The 13424-nt window shown below is 35.4% G+C and overlaps 1 protein-coding gene across 1 annotated transcript; it reads left to right on the top strand.

Annotated features, from left to right (window-relative positions):
- Positions 1-1025: 1025 nt before the first annotated feature.
- On the top strand, positions 1026-10949 carry LOC142526348 (dynamin-related protein 3A-like). The gene is made up of 20 exons (XM_075630680.1): positions 1026-1541; positions 2584-2866; positions 2987-3015; positions 3091-3192; positions 3645-3713; positions 3795-3854; positions 4136-4249; positions 4325-4373; positions 4814-4923; positions 5947-6039; positions 6134-6226; positions 6309-6446; positions 7036-7149; positions 7249-7344; positions 7447-7489; positions 8132-8280; positions 8381-8527; positions 8957-9009; positions 9696-9795; positions 10291-10949. The coding sequence occupies exons 1-20, from the start codon at positions 1158-1160 to the stop codon at positions 10567-10569; spliced, it is 2505 nt and encodes an 834-aa protein (XP_075486795.1). The 5' UTR covers positions 1026-1157; the 3' UTR covers positions 10570-10949.
- The last annotated feature ends 2475 nt before the right edge of the window (positions 10950-13424 follow it).

Here is a 13424-nt window from a genome sequence, read left to right as displayed (position 1 = left end):
ATTTTAGTATCAAATTAGCTACAAATCAACTATTTAATTTTACATATTGTTTTTACATTTTTTTTTGTATATTTGAAACCAAAAGTGCAATTTTATCTTTTCAAGATTTTTATGCCTTTTTTTTTCATGTGTTCGGAATTTTAGTTTTTTGAAAATAATAAAAAGAAAAAAAAATTTATTATAATAAATATATAACCCGAATTTCTATCTCGTAGTTGAGTTTTTGTAAGATAATATGATAAATCGCACGTGGAAAAAATAAATAAATAACGATAAATATATCAGTTTTCAAAATCAAAGCCCAGCATCAGCCCAGGATGAGGCCCAATTACAGATTTCAAGGTTAAAATCTTGATTTGTTTTTAGATTAGATACCACATAACTTTTTAAATATGATGAAACGCAATGTATATAATAGTTAATAATTTTTTTTTAAAAAAAATCAAATCACTGTAAAAAAAATTAATTTTATGGAATTTGATTTTATGTTAAAAATTTTCTATATTAAAATTTAAAGAAAAAAATCCGGCATCCAAAACTATATTGCATTTAAATGATAATAAGTTTAGACAAAAATTTGTGTGAGACGGTCTCACGGTCGTATTTTGTGAGACGGATCTCTTATTTAGGTTATCCATAAAAAAATACTACTTTTTATGCTAAGAGTATTACTTTTTATTGTGAATATCGGTATGATTGACTCATCTCACAGATAAATATTCGTAAGATTGTCTCATTAGAAACCCACTTATAAATTTAATAACCCAAAAATTCTCTGATTCGATCTATTAAAAAATATTTATTATTTTTATCGTCTCACAAATTAATTTAAGAATTTATTTCAAGATAGTTTATTTTTAGAATTAAGTTTTTTTCTTTCTTTTTTTTTTTTTAAAAAAAATTTGGTATCCAAATTGTCTAAAAATAAAAGAAATCTTAGCAATTTCTTGCGCAGTAAGAGAACCACACAAATCTCACTTGAGATTCGTTTTCAAACCCTTTTTAACTGTGAAGTGTGACCCGCCCATCAATTGTTTATTCACAAAGTATTCAGCTTTAGGTTTTCAAATTTTAACTGTCGATTCTCCCCAAAAAAAAAAAATTTAACTAACTTAGTGATACATTGAATCGATCACCTAATTCTTGATCGATCTCACATGGCGGAAGAGCAAGCGGCGGCGGCGGCAGCGGCAGCGTCCGGCGGTAATTCGTCGGCGGCGACGCCGTTATGTCACTCTGTCATACCTATAGTGAACAAGCTGCAGGATATATTTGCGCAAGTCGGCAGCCAGTCAATGATCGAATTGCCGCAGGTGGCGGTGGTCGGTAGCCAGAGTAGCGGCAAATCCAGTGTGTTGGAGGCGCTGGTGGGCCGCGATTTCCTGCCTCGCGGCAATGATATCTGCACTCGACGCCCTCTTGTGCTGCAACTGCAGCAGACTAAGAAGAAGACAGATGGAGCGGACGAGGAATGGGGGGAGTTCTTGCATTTGCCGGGGAAGAAGTTCTTTGATTTTAATGAAATCCGGAAGGAAATTCAGGTTTTTCCATTAGTGTGAGGTTTTTTTATGGTGCGATGTTTTTAAATTCAAATTCAATTACTGTATTGTGTTTGGGAAACAATTAGCTTCCGTTTTGTCCATTCTCTATCTTTGAACTAATTGGTAAAATTATGCTCAACCATCTATGTAGATATAAATGTGGGACTTTAAATCAGTATCTGCTCAGTGGGTTGGGTGGTGGTTTTGACTTGCTTTATTTCGGGAATCAAATAGACGACTTACAATTCTATTTCATGAAGATCAATGTGAGCATCGGTTGTACAATTGCTGCCTTTTTCTGCCTATTTTTTTTGTATGTGGTGCCTGATCAATTCTTATCATGGTTTTTGACGAACTCTTTGTTATGGGGTTGATGGTTGCATTGGTTGTCACCTAGCTTTTCAAAAGGATTACTTATTTGTGTTTTGGATTAGACATCTGAGTTTAACCACATGCAATGTTCTTTCTGGCTGTGTTTGGATTTGAGCGATATGGCTTTAAAATATACCATCTGTATAGTTTTCAAAAGGATTACTTATTTGTGTTTTTGATTAGACATCTAAGTTTGACCACATGCAATGTTCTTTCTGGCAGTGTTTGGATTTATGGATTTGAGTGATATGGTTTTAAAATATACCATATTGAGAATTTGTTCACCTTTGAAATCTAATTCATATTCGGATTAATTTGATATTCCCTTCAAAAGTTTTTATTTCAAATCCACTGATTTTCAAATAAATTCTTTCAAAATACCTTTGCCAGATCCAGATGGTGATGTGGATTGACCAAATAAAGCAAATTTAGGTTATATTTTCATAGTTAATTGAGTTATTTAAAAAGTTAGGATTCTAGTACAACGTCGACCTTGTTTGCAAAAGGTCATGGCATCTTGTTAGCTTGTTTCATGGTTTCCACCACGCCACCTAAATCTTTATGCTATTCTCTTTGCTTTGATTTCTTGGATCTTTCTTTCTTTGCCACTTATTTTCCTTCACCTTTTTTGTTGATTATCTTTGGATTTGACTGTTGAAATTTTATTTAGGCTGATACAGAGAGAGAAGCAGGGAGAAACAAGGGTGTTTCAGACAAACAGATTCGTTTAAAGATTTTTTCACCAAATGTTCTTGACATAACTCTTGTGGATCTACCAGGACTAACAAAAGTTCCTGTTGGTGACCAGCCTTCTGATATTGAAGCTCGCATTAGAACTATGATAATGTCATACATTAAAATTCAAAGTTGTTTGATACTGGCTGTATCGCCTGCAAATTCAGATCTAGCAAACTCAGATGCCCTTCAGATGGCTGGAATTGCTGATCCTGATGGTTGGTTATGTTCTTAATCTATTAATTTTTCAGAAAACTTTATTACCAAAGTCATATCTATAAACAGAAAAATGCTCTGTTTTGGACTCTAAAGCTTATCTTTGAAATTTTTGCCTGCAGGTAATAGAACTATTGGTGTAATTACGAAGGTGAGGAGTTTTAAGTACCTAATTCTTATGTGTACTAGGCATTTTTTCTAAGATATTCTAACTTTGGTTCTTCAGTTGGATATTATGGACAGAGGTACTGATGCCCGCAACTTTTTGCTTGGAAAAGTGATTCCTCTTCAGCTCGGTTATGTAGGTGTTGTGAATCGTAGTCAAGAGGTAACACTTAAATTTCAGAAAGATGCAAATGATGCCTGCATATTATAGAGAATTCTACCTTGACATTTGATTAGGTCCCGAGCTTGAATTTTTCCTTTTTGGTTTAGTTATTAAAATGCTATTTTCAGATTTTATATTTTAGTTGTTTGGACTTTTAGACTGTCAGAAAGCTTTCAGTCTGAAGGTTTATATCTTCTTATTATTAGTTCTTTTCTATGGTAATGAGTTCATGAATCTTTCAGTAGTTGACTAGTCGTGCCTTTGCAATTGACTATGGTATGAAAATAATAATGCATGCCGTTCAACACACATTAGGAAGTGTTTGTGTTGCTTTATTTTCTGATGACTGCATTGGTACCTCATCTTGATAGACGGGAATCGATGCTGTATGAAAAGTTCTCAATAACTTTCAATGCGATTTCTGTGACGGAGTTATTTTTATCATTAAATAGGACATTCTCTTGAATCGGAGCATCAAGGATGCACTTATGGCAGAGGAGAAATTTTTTCGCAGCCGACCAGTATGTTCTTGATATTGTTGTTGATAGTTTTGATTTTTCTTCTCATACCTGATTGCTTGAATGGGCTAATCTTCTTTGCAGGTATACAATGACCTTGCCGATCGCTGTGGAGTTCCTCAGTTGGCCAAGAAGTTGAACCAGGTATATTTTGTTTGATTAAGCCCCAGTCATTTGTCTTTCAAATCTATTTGATTTCTTGGCCTTGGTCATCAAGTAGAGTTAAATAGCATTTCTAGTTAGTATTCTTGTGAAGCAAGTGGAAGCTCTGTCCACATTTGGCAGTTTCTGGAATAATTGTTTAGTCTGACTATACCTTGGCATAGAATTAGTTGGTTGACGTTCTCTCCTTCTCACTACGATTGTACTGGAGATTTCTTTTACTGTAATAGGTGTATGATATAATCTGTCTCCTTGTTATACAGATTCTGGTGCAGCATATTAAGACAATTCTTCCAGGGTTGAAGGCTCGGATAAGTGCTGCTCTTGTTTCTGTTGCAAAAGAGCATGCAAGCTATGGAGAGATTACTGAATCTAAGGTTTTTTTTAAAAAAACTCATCTGTCTACTATTTCCTTGTTTGCTACTCTCTAAACTTTTATTGACTTACTACAGGCTGGCCAGGGAGCACTATTGCTCAACATTCTTTCAAAATATTCTGAAGGTATATTTCCTCTAATTATCTTGTTCAGACATTACTTTGGATATTAATTTTTATGTTTATTTGTTGACCTGCGAATGAATCAAGCCATTCGTGAGCAGTTTGGCGTGGGGTTTGCATAGAGCTCATTTGTTGTTGATTTCATTGGCTTATTTTGCAAATGAGCCAATAGTTATTCATCAATGTTCCTTATTTGAATCGCTTGGTATACTGAACAATAAAAGTTTTTACATTTATCTCAAAGTTCATTTTATAATATAATATAATTCAATAAATAATTAAATATGTTGGTTACATAGCAGTGTATCTTCTTTCAGCATTTGCAGTTGTGGTTCTAATATGTGATCAAGCATGAAAAGTCCAAGCTTGTCTTGCGTTTATTCATTTTCTGCCTTACCTGACATCTCATATTGATTGATTGATTTATTTTTTGTTGGAAACAGCATTTTCTTCGATGATAGAAGGAAAAAATGAAGAAATGTCAACATCCGAGTTGTCTGGCGGGGCAAGAATCCATTACATTTTCCAAAACATATTTGTGAAGTGCTTAGAGGTTTGTGCTCTTGATTAGAATGCTGTGGATATGCTTTCTAAAATAGTGTATCGTAGGTCTGTTTTAAATATCTCACTAGTGTAAAATATTGTACTGATGATCTATTTTTAAATATCTCACTGGTGAAAAATTTTACATTGTTTATGAATATAAATATATAATCCGTCCTTTGGTTTTGTAGAACAAAGAAGTTTTTCTCATTGGGGCAACTGTAAGTGTTTTGTTGGGTAAGAAAGAGGCAGATTATTGAGTGAATAAAGCCATGTCAAATGTTGAGTTGCCCTGTGTTCATTCCTGCATGATCTAAAGTGGGATAATTTTAGTCCTTAGTTAAATACTGCTTTCTTGACCAATGCTTACTTGATCTTTTTAAGTGAAAATATTTGTTAAACTCTTCTCATGGCCAGTAATTTGTTGAGCTTTGGAATTCCTGAAGATGTTAAATTGATTGTTAGATCAAACTTTGTTAACATTATCAGTTGTCAATAGCCCCCGTAGCCCTCGCTATAGCGAATAGCGTGGCAAAGCGACACCACATCGCTACCGACCGCTACGCGCCATGGACTTTGCAATAGCGCTCGCTATCCTCGCTATTGGCACTACAACGACAATCGCGATAGCTGAAATAGCGGCGCTATTGCAAAGCGAAGCTACATGCTTATTTTCTGTCATTTTTTCCCTCTAATTTTGGTTTTTTTGGCATGTACTTAGTTAGGTTTTTGCTGGAAATTATATTTTTCTGCATTTCTTGCTTTATTTTTGTGTCTTCTATGATATTTCAACGAAAAAACTTAAAATAATTCCAGATTTTAATATTTTACAATTAAAGTTAATGGAATATTATGCTGGAAATTAAGGTTTTTGAATTGATGTTACTATATGCTATATATTATATATTTATATACTTGTGGCGCTTTACTTTCAAATAACCCTCGCTACGTTATTCGTTATGCGCTATAGCCACGGGCAACCTTTGCGCTACGAGGCGCTATGCGCGATTGACAACTGTATCCCTTTCTACAGGATGTGGATCCATGTGCTCATTTAACAGATGATGACATCCACACTGCCATTCAAAATGCAACGGGTCCCAAATCTGCATTGTTTGTGCCAGAAGTAAGTCTCATATGTGTCTTTTCCCTTTTTTTCTAAAAAAAAGAAAATGTAAGATCATTTATTTAGCATTCTGCCTTCCACTACAAACATGTAGGTTCCCTTTGAAGTTCTTATTCGGAGACAAATAGCTCGCCTGCTGGATCCAAGTCTTCAGTGTGCTAGATTTATTTACGATGAGCTAATCAAGGTGCTTGCTTTTATAAATCCTATCGTTATTTATAAATGTGCTTTATCTTTGCTAGAGACATAAACACAGTTCGCTTTTTCAGATGAGCCATCGCTGTATGGTTAATGAATTGCAGCGTTTTCCAGTTCTCAGAAAGCGTATGGATGAGGTTGTTGGAAATTTTTTGAGAGAAGGTCTTGAACCATCGGAGACAATGATAGGACACATTGTGGAAATGGAGGTAATATGCAAATTTGATGCTCCATAACTTGTTTCTTTTCTTCCACATTATTTCTGAATCCTAGACCATTGGATTTGCATAGCAATCTAGGAACATTGCGAGCCAAATATTTAAAAATATCAGAGTCCGCAGTCTTATAATTGCTTCTCTATATCACTTTTACTATTGTTGCTATTATTATCTTTTGAACTTACAATTTGAGAATGCTTCACGTTTATATGATTAAACAATTCACAGTAATGTAGCATTAATTTCTTATTAGAGTGGAGTACGTCTTTCCATTAGATCCCTTGTGTTCAATAACTTTAATGATTTATCTGTATCCAAACTGGTGCAACTCATGCAGAGGGATGGTAGGTAGCTACATCAGCCAACAGAAATTATGTTTTATACGTGAACGTGATCCCCCGTTAATATTTTCTCTGACACATATTTCAACCATCGTCCTCAAATATACCTTGGTGCTCTTTGCTTTTTCATCATTATATACTAGATACATCATCATTTGCCTTAAATTTCCTTGCAAGTGTTTTTTATGGGTTAAAAATTGTTTATTCTTGGATTGGGATTCTTTTTCTCTGTTCTGTAGATGGATTACATAAACACTTCCCATCCAAATTTTATTGGTGGGAATAAAGCTTTGGAGATCGCATTGCAACAGAACAAGTCGTCGAAGTTTGCTGCTCCAATTCCCAGGCAAAAGGTAAAAAACGTGCACTTGCTGCACTTTGTAAGTTATATTTCTGTCTGGGTTGTTAACAAAGGTATGCTCATCAATTCTTGATTTGGATTTATTAATTAGGATGCAGTAGAGTTAGAGAAAGTACCAAATTCAGAAAAAAACGTAAAGTCTCGTGCTATTCTTTCTCGACTGGTAAATGGTATTGTTCCTGAGCAGGTAAGTTTACTTGGCAATAGCGTCCGAAGTAAATCCTGAACTTTAATTTTTCCAGCTATTCCGTTGATTAATCAAGTTGCTGTTCTTTCCATGGCAAAAAAGGGCATTCGACCAGTTGCAGATGTTGAAAAAACTGCACCATCTGGTAATTCTTGTGATTTTTCTTTCATAAAAATGATCAAGAAGCTAGCATTAAATTCTGCCAGTATATAACTCTTCCAAGAGGGAAATTGAGAAAATATTATTGGTTCAAGTTTACTTTACCATGACATACAGTTGTATCAAATTAAATCAAAGAGATTACAAAAAAAGTCAAAAATTAATTCAGTCATCAGTGGCTTATTTTTCATTAAACCACCTTTTAGGTCCATAATCTATATGATGTTTTTTGTGCTTGTAACCACTTATTTAACTGACAAATTGACTGCTTGGTCGGTGAGAGTTTGACACACACCATCTGTTCATAATCACCCTAACTTGAAAGAACATGCTGGAAAAGGAACTTAGACCCGACCTTCTATTCTACAAGAGTGGAAGAACTATTAAACTGTAAAAACGAGTACTTCCTCTCCAAAAGCAAGCGGTTGGCTTGGCAACTTTGTTCTTATGACTAATGAAATATATGAAAAAATCTAAATCCTGAATTTAGTAATTTGAACGAGTTCTGAGTCGCTCTACCTTGATCATACATTTACAATTTATTTGCTTAACAAGTACAATGGTTCTCGCATAGGAGAAGTGAATTACTACCTGAAAGCCCTAATGACCATTATTTATGACTCACTAGTTAGCAATGCTGGTTCAACCTGGGGAATGTCTTCGATCTTTGGTGGGCATGACAACCGGACGTCTGTTGAAGATAATTCAACTAGCAAACCATTCAATGGACATGTTATGAACTTGGAGCAGAGTTTTTCGATGATTCATTTGAGAGAGGTATGTGGTATTCTGTTTAGCTGAGCTACATTCTGCTTTTAAAGCTTTATTTCTTCCTGCTTGCCGGCCTAACATATGTATTTCCTGTTCACTTGAAAAGCCCCCTTCTGTATTAAGGCCCTCAGAAGCTCAGTCAGATCATGAGACCATTGAGATTGCTGTTACCAAGCTGTTGTTGAGATCATATTATGACATTGTCCGGAAGAACATTGAGGATTCAGTACCGAAAGCAATCATGCATTTTCTGGTAATTTGTTTTTATCATTTTCTTTCAATTCTCTTTCTTTACTTGATTCTTACATCCCATGGACATTCTCACTTCACCAGTTAGCGATGATTTCCTTTTGTGCAATCATATAAGCCATTGTTTCTAACCAAATTCTAATCCGATGATGTCCTTTTGTGCAATCATACAAGCCATTGTTTCTAACCAAATTCTAATCCCCACAAATCAGTTGTCATACTTCAGCATTTTGACCAAATTCTAATCCTCACAAATCAGTTGTCATATTTCAGCATTTTGACGATAAAGCTGTTCAATATTCTCTTTTTTTCCTTGGGCAAATTTTTGTAGCAGTTGCTGGTGTTCAGATATTGACTTGTCCTCTTTTGTTATCTTTAATTGCATGCATATTTGTTTAATAATTATTTTATTATTGTTGGTATTGTAATGCAGGTAAACCACACCAAGCGGGAGCTCCACAATGTATTCATCAAAAAGCTTTACAGGTATGTTCTGTTTCTGAAAGCTTTGTGTATTTAAATATGGTTGAAGAAATAAAAACCCAACAAGCAAAGTCAAGTTGATGTGTCAGTTTCATGTTTCAATTGATAGGTTATATCTGAAATCAGAATTATACGCAGGCTAGCAGTGAGAGGCTTGAGTGCCTTAGTTGGAAACTACGTTACTTCATTTCTGTCTCATCACACTCTAGAATGAGTCAAAGGGATAGAAATAATAACCATTTTCCTTTCTTTTTACATTCATGTCACGAAGTTTTCTTATGTGTTCTTCTGTCCGAATAGAAAACTACTTCGTTATCTTTGCTCGGTAACATTTATTGCTTGGCTTGAGTCCCTTATTTGTAATCTGTATTGCTTCATTCTAGTCTCATCCTACTCAAGAGTGAGACAAAGGGTTTAGAAATTATCACTAGTCTACTGCTTCTTCCTTTTACATCCATGTTTTACGTGAAGTTTTCTTAACTGTGTTCTTTCCAAAGAAAAGGCCACTTCATAATCTTTGCATGGTGTCATTTATTGACTGGCTCAAGTTTCAATGTTTTACATTTTTTTCCCTGTCTGCAAGGGTATGAAGTGTCGACTATTATTTTAGCTAATTACAGTTTATGCTTTTCATAGTTTCCTCAACTGCCTAGATTTGGATTTTTGTATTTTTTTTATGTTTTGGGCAGGGACAACTTGCTCGAAGAGATGTTACAGGAGCCAGACGAGGTAGCCATGAAGAGAAAGCGTACCCGGGAGTCACTTCGGGTCCTGCAGCAAGCTTTCCGGGTAAGTGCCAGAATTTGAAGTGTTACAACATCCCTTGTTGACTTGTAGTACCCTAAGAGCTTTCTTGAAATATTTGAATATTTCGTTCAGTCACATTTTTATTCTCTCTTGCCCCTTTATGGCCTTGTTTACTTTTATTTTTAATATTTGCGAGGGTTGACAAATTCTGTAATCCATAGAAAATGTCAGCTCATACATCCATGGCTCACACATCTTCAAATGATAGCTTTATTTTGCATAGTTTCTGTTTTTTGGTGCATTGAACATTCTCGGCATGGATCTCATCCAGTCAGACCTACGTCTAGCAACAGTTTGGCTTTTCCCAATCTCTGGGTAGAAAGTTAACGGTCATTGAGTTATTAACACAATCAAACCAGCCGTTACATCACAATTCATAGTCATATGTATCTCTAACCTATACGTGCTGTGGTTTTAAAAGTTAGAATTCTGGTTCTTTTACTTCTCCCACTGGTGATGAAATTTTTTCCATGTTAGACGTTGGATGAATTACCACTTGAAGCTGAGTCAGTCGAAAGGGGATACAGCTTGAGCACTGACCCAACAGGCCTGCCAAGGATCCCCGGGCTTCCCACCTCATCCTTTTATAACACTACCAGTGGTTCCACAGAATCGTACTCCGCGTCTTCCAAAAACCCGAAGTCACGAAAGTCATCACATTCTGGGGAGCTCCACTCACCATTTTACGGCAATTCCGATTCCAATGGTGCTGGACGTAATTCTGTTACCGGTGTATATCATTCAGTTGACATCTAGATTGGCGAAGAATTCTTCCACTACCATCACCACATTCATTTCACGCCTACTTGCCATTATTCCCGGAAAACATGTAAATTCCTATTTTTTTGCGGTCTGGTACTTGGAGAGTCGCATTTCTTTCTATTAAATGAATACACAAGTGATGTTGACCATTTGTTTTCCGACCCATATAGTATTTTTTTTTGTTCTAGCAATGATCGGATTGTGATAATTGCAATGCTTAAAAATGCCTCAATGAAAATAGGAGATGTTGCTTCCCTCCTGATAAGGTTGTAGCAAATATTTGATCCTTTTTTTGCTCTGCTGTGAGAAATGTTCTCCCCTACTTGTATAGATATTGTTATATTTTTTGCCTACTTTGTTCTCACTTTTATGAAGTTGGTGGCAAAAGTATGAAAATTTTGATTTACAAGTTAGGCATGATCAACATATATGACCTAGTTTGAGGGGAGAGTTGAGTATTAGTTTATTTTTATTTTATATTCCAGAGTTAATTATATTTCTTAGATAAGTTTCCATTGTTTTAGGGCTTTAGTTAGATAGAGTTTTCCCAATAAATACTCCATGTATTTCCTGTTAATATTCAAGCAATAAGATCTGACTTTATTCCTCATATACAGTCTAATATAAACGACACCCATTATTAACATATCATGGAACTTCATCTTCATGCATGAGCCTTCGTCTCAAATCACAATGTCCAAGATTCAAACAATTCTATTTGATAGGAGCTTAGTTCTCATTCAGAATCCTATATCAACGTTAACATGACGGAAAATAAAATAAAAAATGTAAACTATAAGACTAAATAGGTAATTATTTCAATTAATACTTAGATATTTAGCTAGAGTTTTAAAACTTTTTCTGCCAACGTGTAAAATGATGAATCATTTGATTGATTTGAATTGGTGGCTTTCATTGTTTTTTTTTGTTTTACGGGGGCCGCTGAGAATTGAATCATAGTATCGTCTATGTAACGAAACATTATGCTTATTACGGACCGTCAAGAGTAAGAAGGAAGTCTTTATAATCATTTATTTCGTTTAGAGCTTGCTTGCTTTCAAGTTTCAAGAGTGTGTAGGCAATGAATTGTCCGAGAAATTTGGACGGATTGGATTGGATTGGATTGGATTGGCATGGCCACAGGATTGGGTGGCCGGGCCTCCTCCTGATTTCGGGGTGGTTTGGCTTTTATACCAAAACTGTGTGCACTTCCTTCTTATTAACATACTTCTCTGCCTTCACTAGCTTCTTCTCAAAATTGGTAGATGGTTTCTTCACGATAGACTTAAAGAAATCTCTCTGCCTCAACCCCTGAGTGAAAGTGCTTAGTAGTAAGTCCAACATGATGGAAGGAAATTCCACAACCATAGCATTGAACCTGCGAATATACCAACGCGAACCCTCGTGTTTTGTTGCTTGATTCTGAAGAGGCTCAGAGTCTTCACAAGATGCTTTTTGCTGCTCGCAAACCGATGAAGAAAGGCCCTACTGAAATCTTGAAATGTTCGGATGTCATCCAGCTTGAGCAGATTGAATCATTGTTGAGCCAACCCGACCAAAACGGTGAAGAAAACCCGACACTTGATAGGGTTGTCATACTAATGTAGCAAGACTACATTTCGAATCAGGAGAGATGCTCATCCGGATTTCCTTCTCGGTTGTACTTGTTGGTGCATAAAATACAGCAGAAGTTTAAAATTTTATTTTGTCATACAAAATAGTCTTGGACACATGAATTATCACAACAATTTGGTGTTATCAGAAAATTACCTCCAAACGATAAAATTTTGAGAATTGCTCCAACTATTCTGGTCTTACGTGGAGATAGTTCTTCAAGGTAGAACATGAATCACGAACTCTTTCTAGGACGTCTCGAAAATCAACTTGAAATTTTCTCGAGTTTCTCTTCTAGCTTGCAATTTTTCTCAAGCTAGAAGAGATTTAACATGGAGATGAGTAGAACACTTGAGGGGTGGGGTGCGAATCCCAAAGCTCAAATGGTAAAGGTTCATGACCTAGGGTTTGGAGAGGGAGAGTGAATTTTGCTTGTCTAAGAAGTAACTTGTGTAGGCTAATGAATTAATCAAACTAAGTCTGAAACTAACCTTTAAATAATTAGATAGATGGGCTCAAGCTCATGTAGAACTTATTCTACAAGGTACATGAGCTTGGCCTCTCCAAGCTCATGATTCTTAATTCTCATCATAGTTGTATCATTATAATCTTGATCGACGATCCAATATCAATTATGTGACGGGTTTACATAGCTCGTTATTATAACGAAAAATCTAACTTTTCGAACCACTGATTCTAACCATAGTTGCTGCCAATTTTTGAACGCTTCCACACAAATTAGGCAGTTGTACTCTCCAAATTGTTTTTAGTTGCATTTTTTTCTTTTTCTACCTTGAGGCTATTAATTTTAGGAATTATTCAAAAACCCATCTTTCATGTGTTGTAGCTTCTTCTGATTGCTGAAGACACTACCCTATCATGTTTTCCTGTTTTGCATTCTATGTTGTTGAGATCTTCCTTCAAGGTAATAAATTGTGTAAAGTAGCTTGTTCTACGGTCTCCGACATACATACGTTGCGTGCAATTGGACAAATCGCTAAATTTTCAAGAAGTTTACTAAGTTTCGTTGTACTCCTGCACCTTGAATTACTCATAAACATTTTTCACCTGATTCACAAGATTTTTTAACGCTTAAATCATTAATGATATTGACAAAAATAGTTTTCAGACTTGTTCGTTTGATTCTTATTCCAATATTTCATCATGGTATTATAAATATATGAGTCTGACCATCATTGAAAGTTGTTATTTAATTGTATGAACTATAAATTATA

The sequence above is a fragment of the Primulina tabacum genome, chromosome 15 (assembly GCF_025594145.1).
Source record: "Primulina tabacum isolate GXHZ01 chromosome 15, ASM2559414v2, whole genome shotgun sequence".
NCBI classification, from domain to species: domain Eukaryota; kingdom Viridiplantae; phylum Streptophyta; class Magnoliopsida; order Lamiales; family Gesneriaceae; genus Primulina; species Primulina tabacum.
This window is presented reverse-complemented; position numbering and strand designations above follow the sequence as displayed.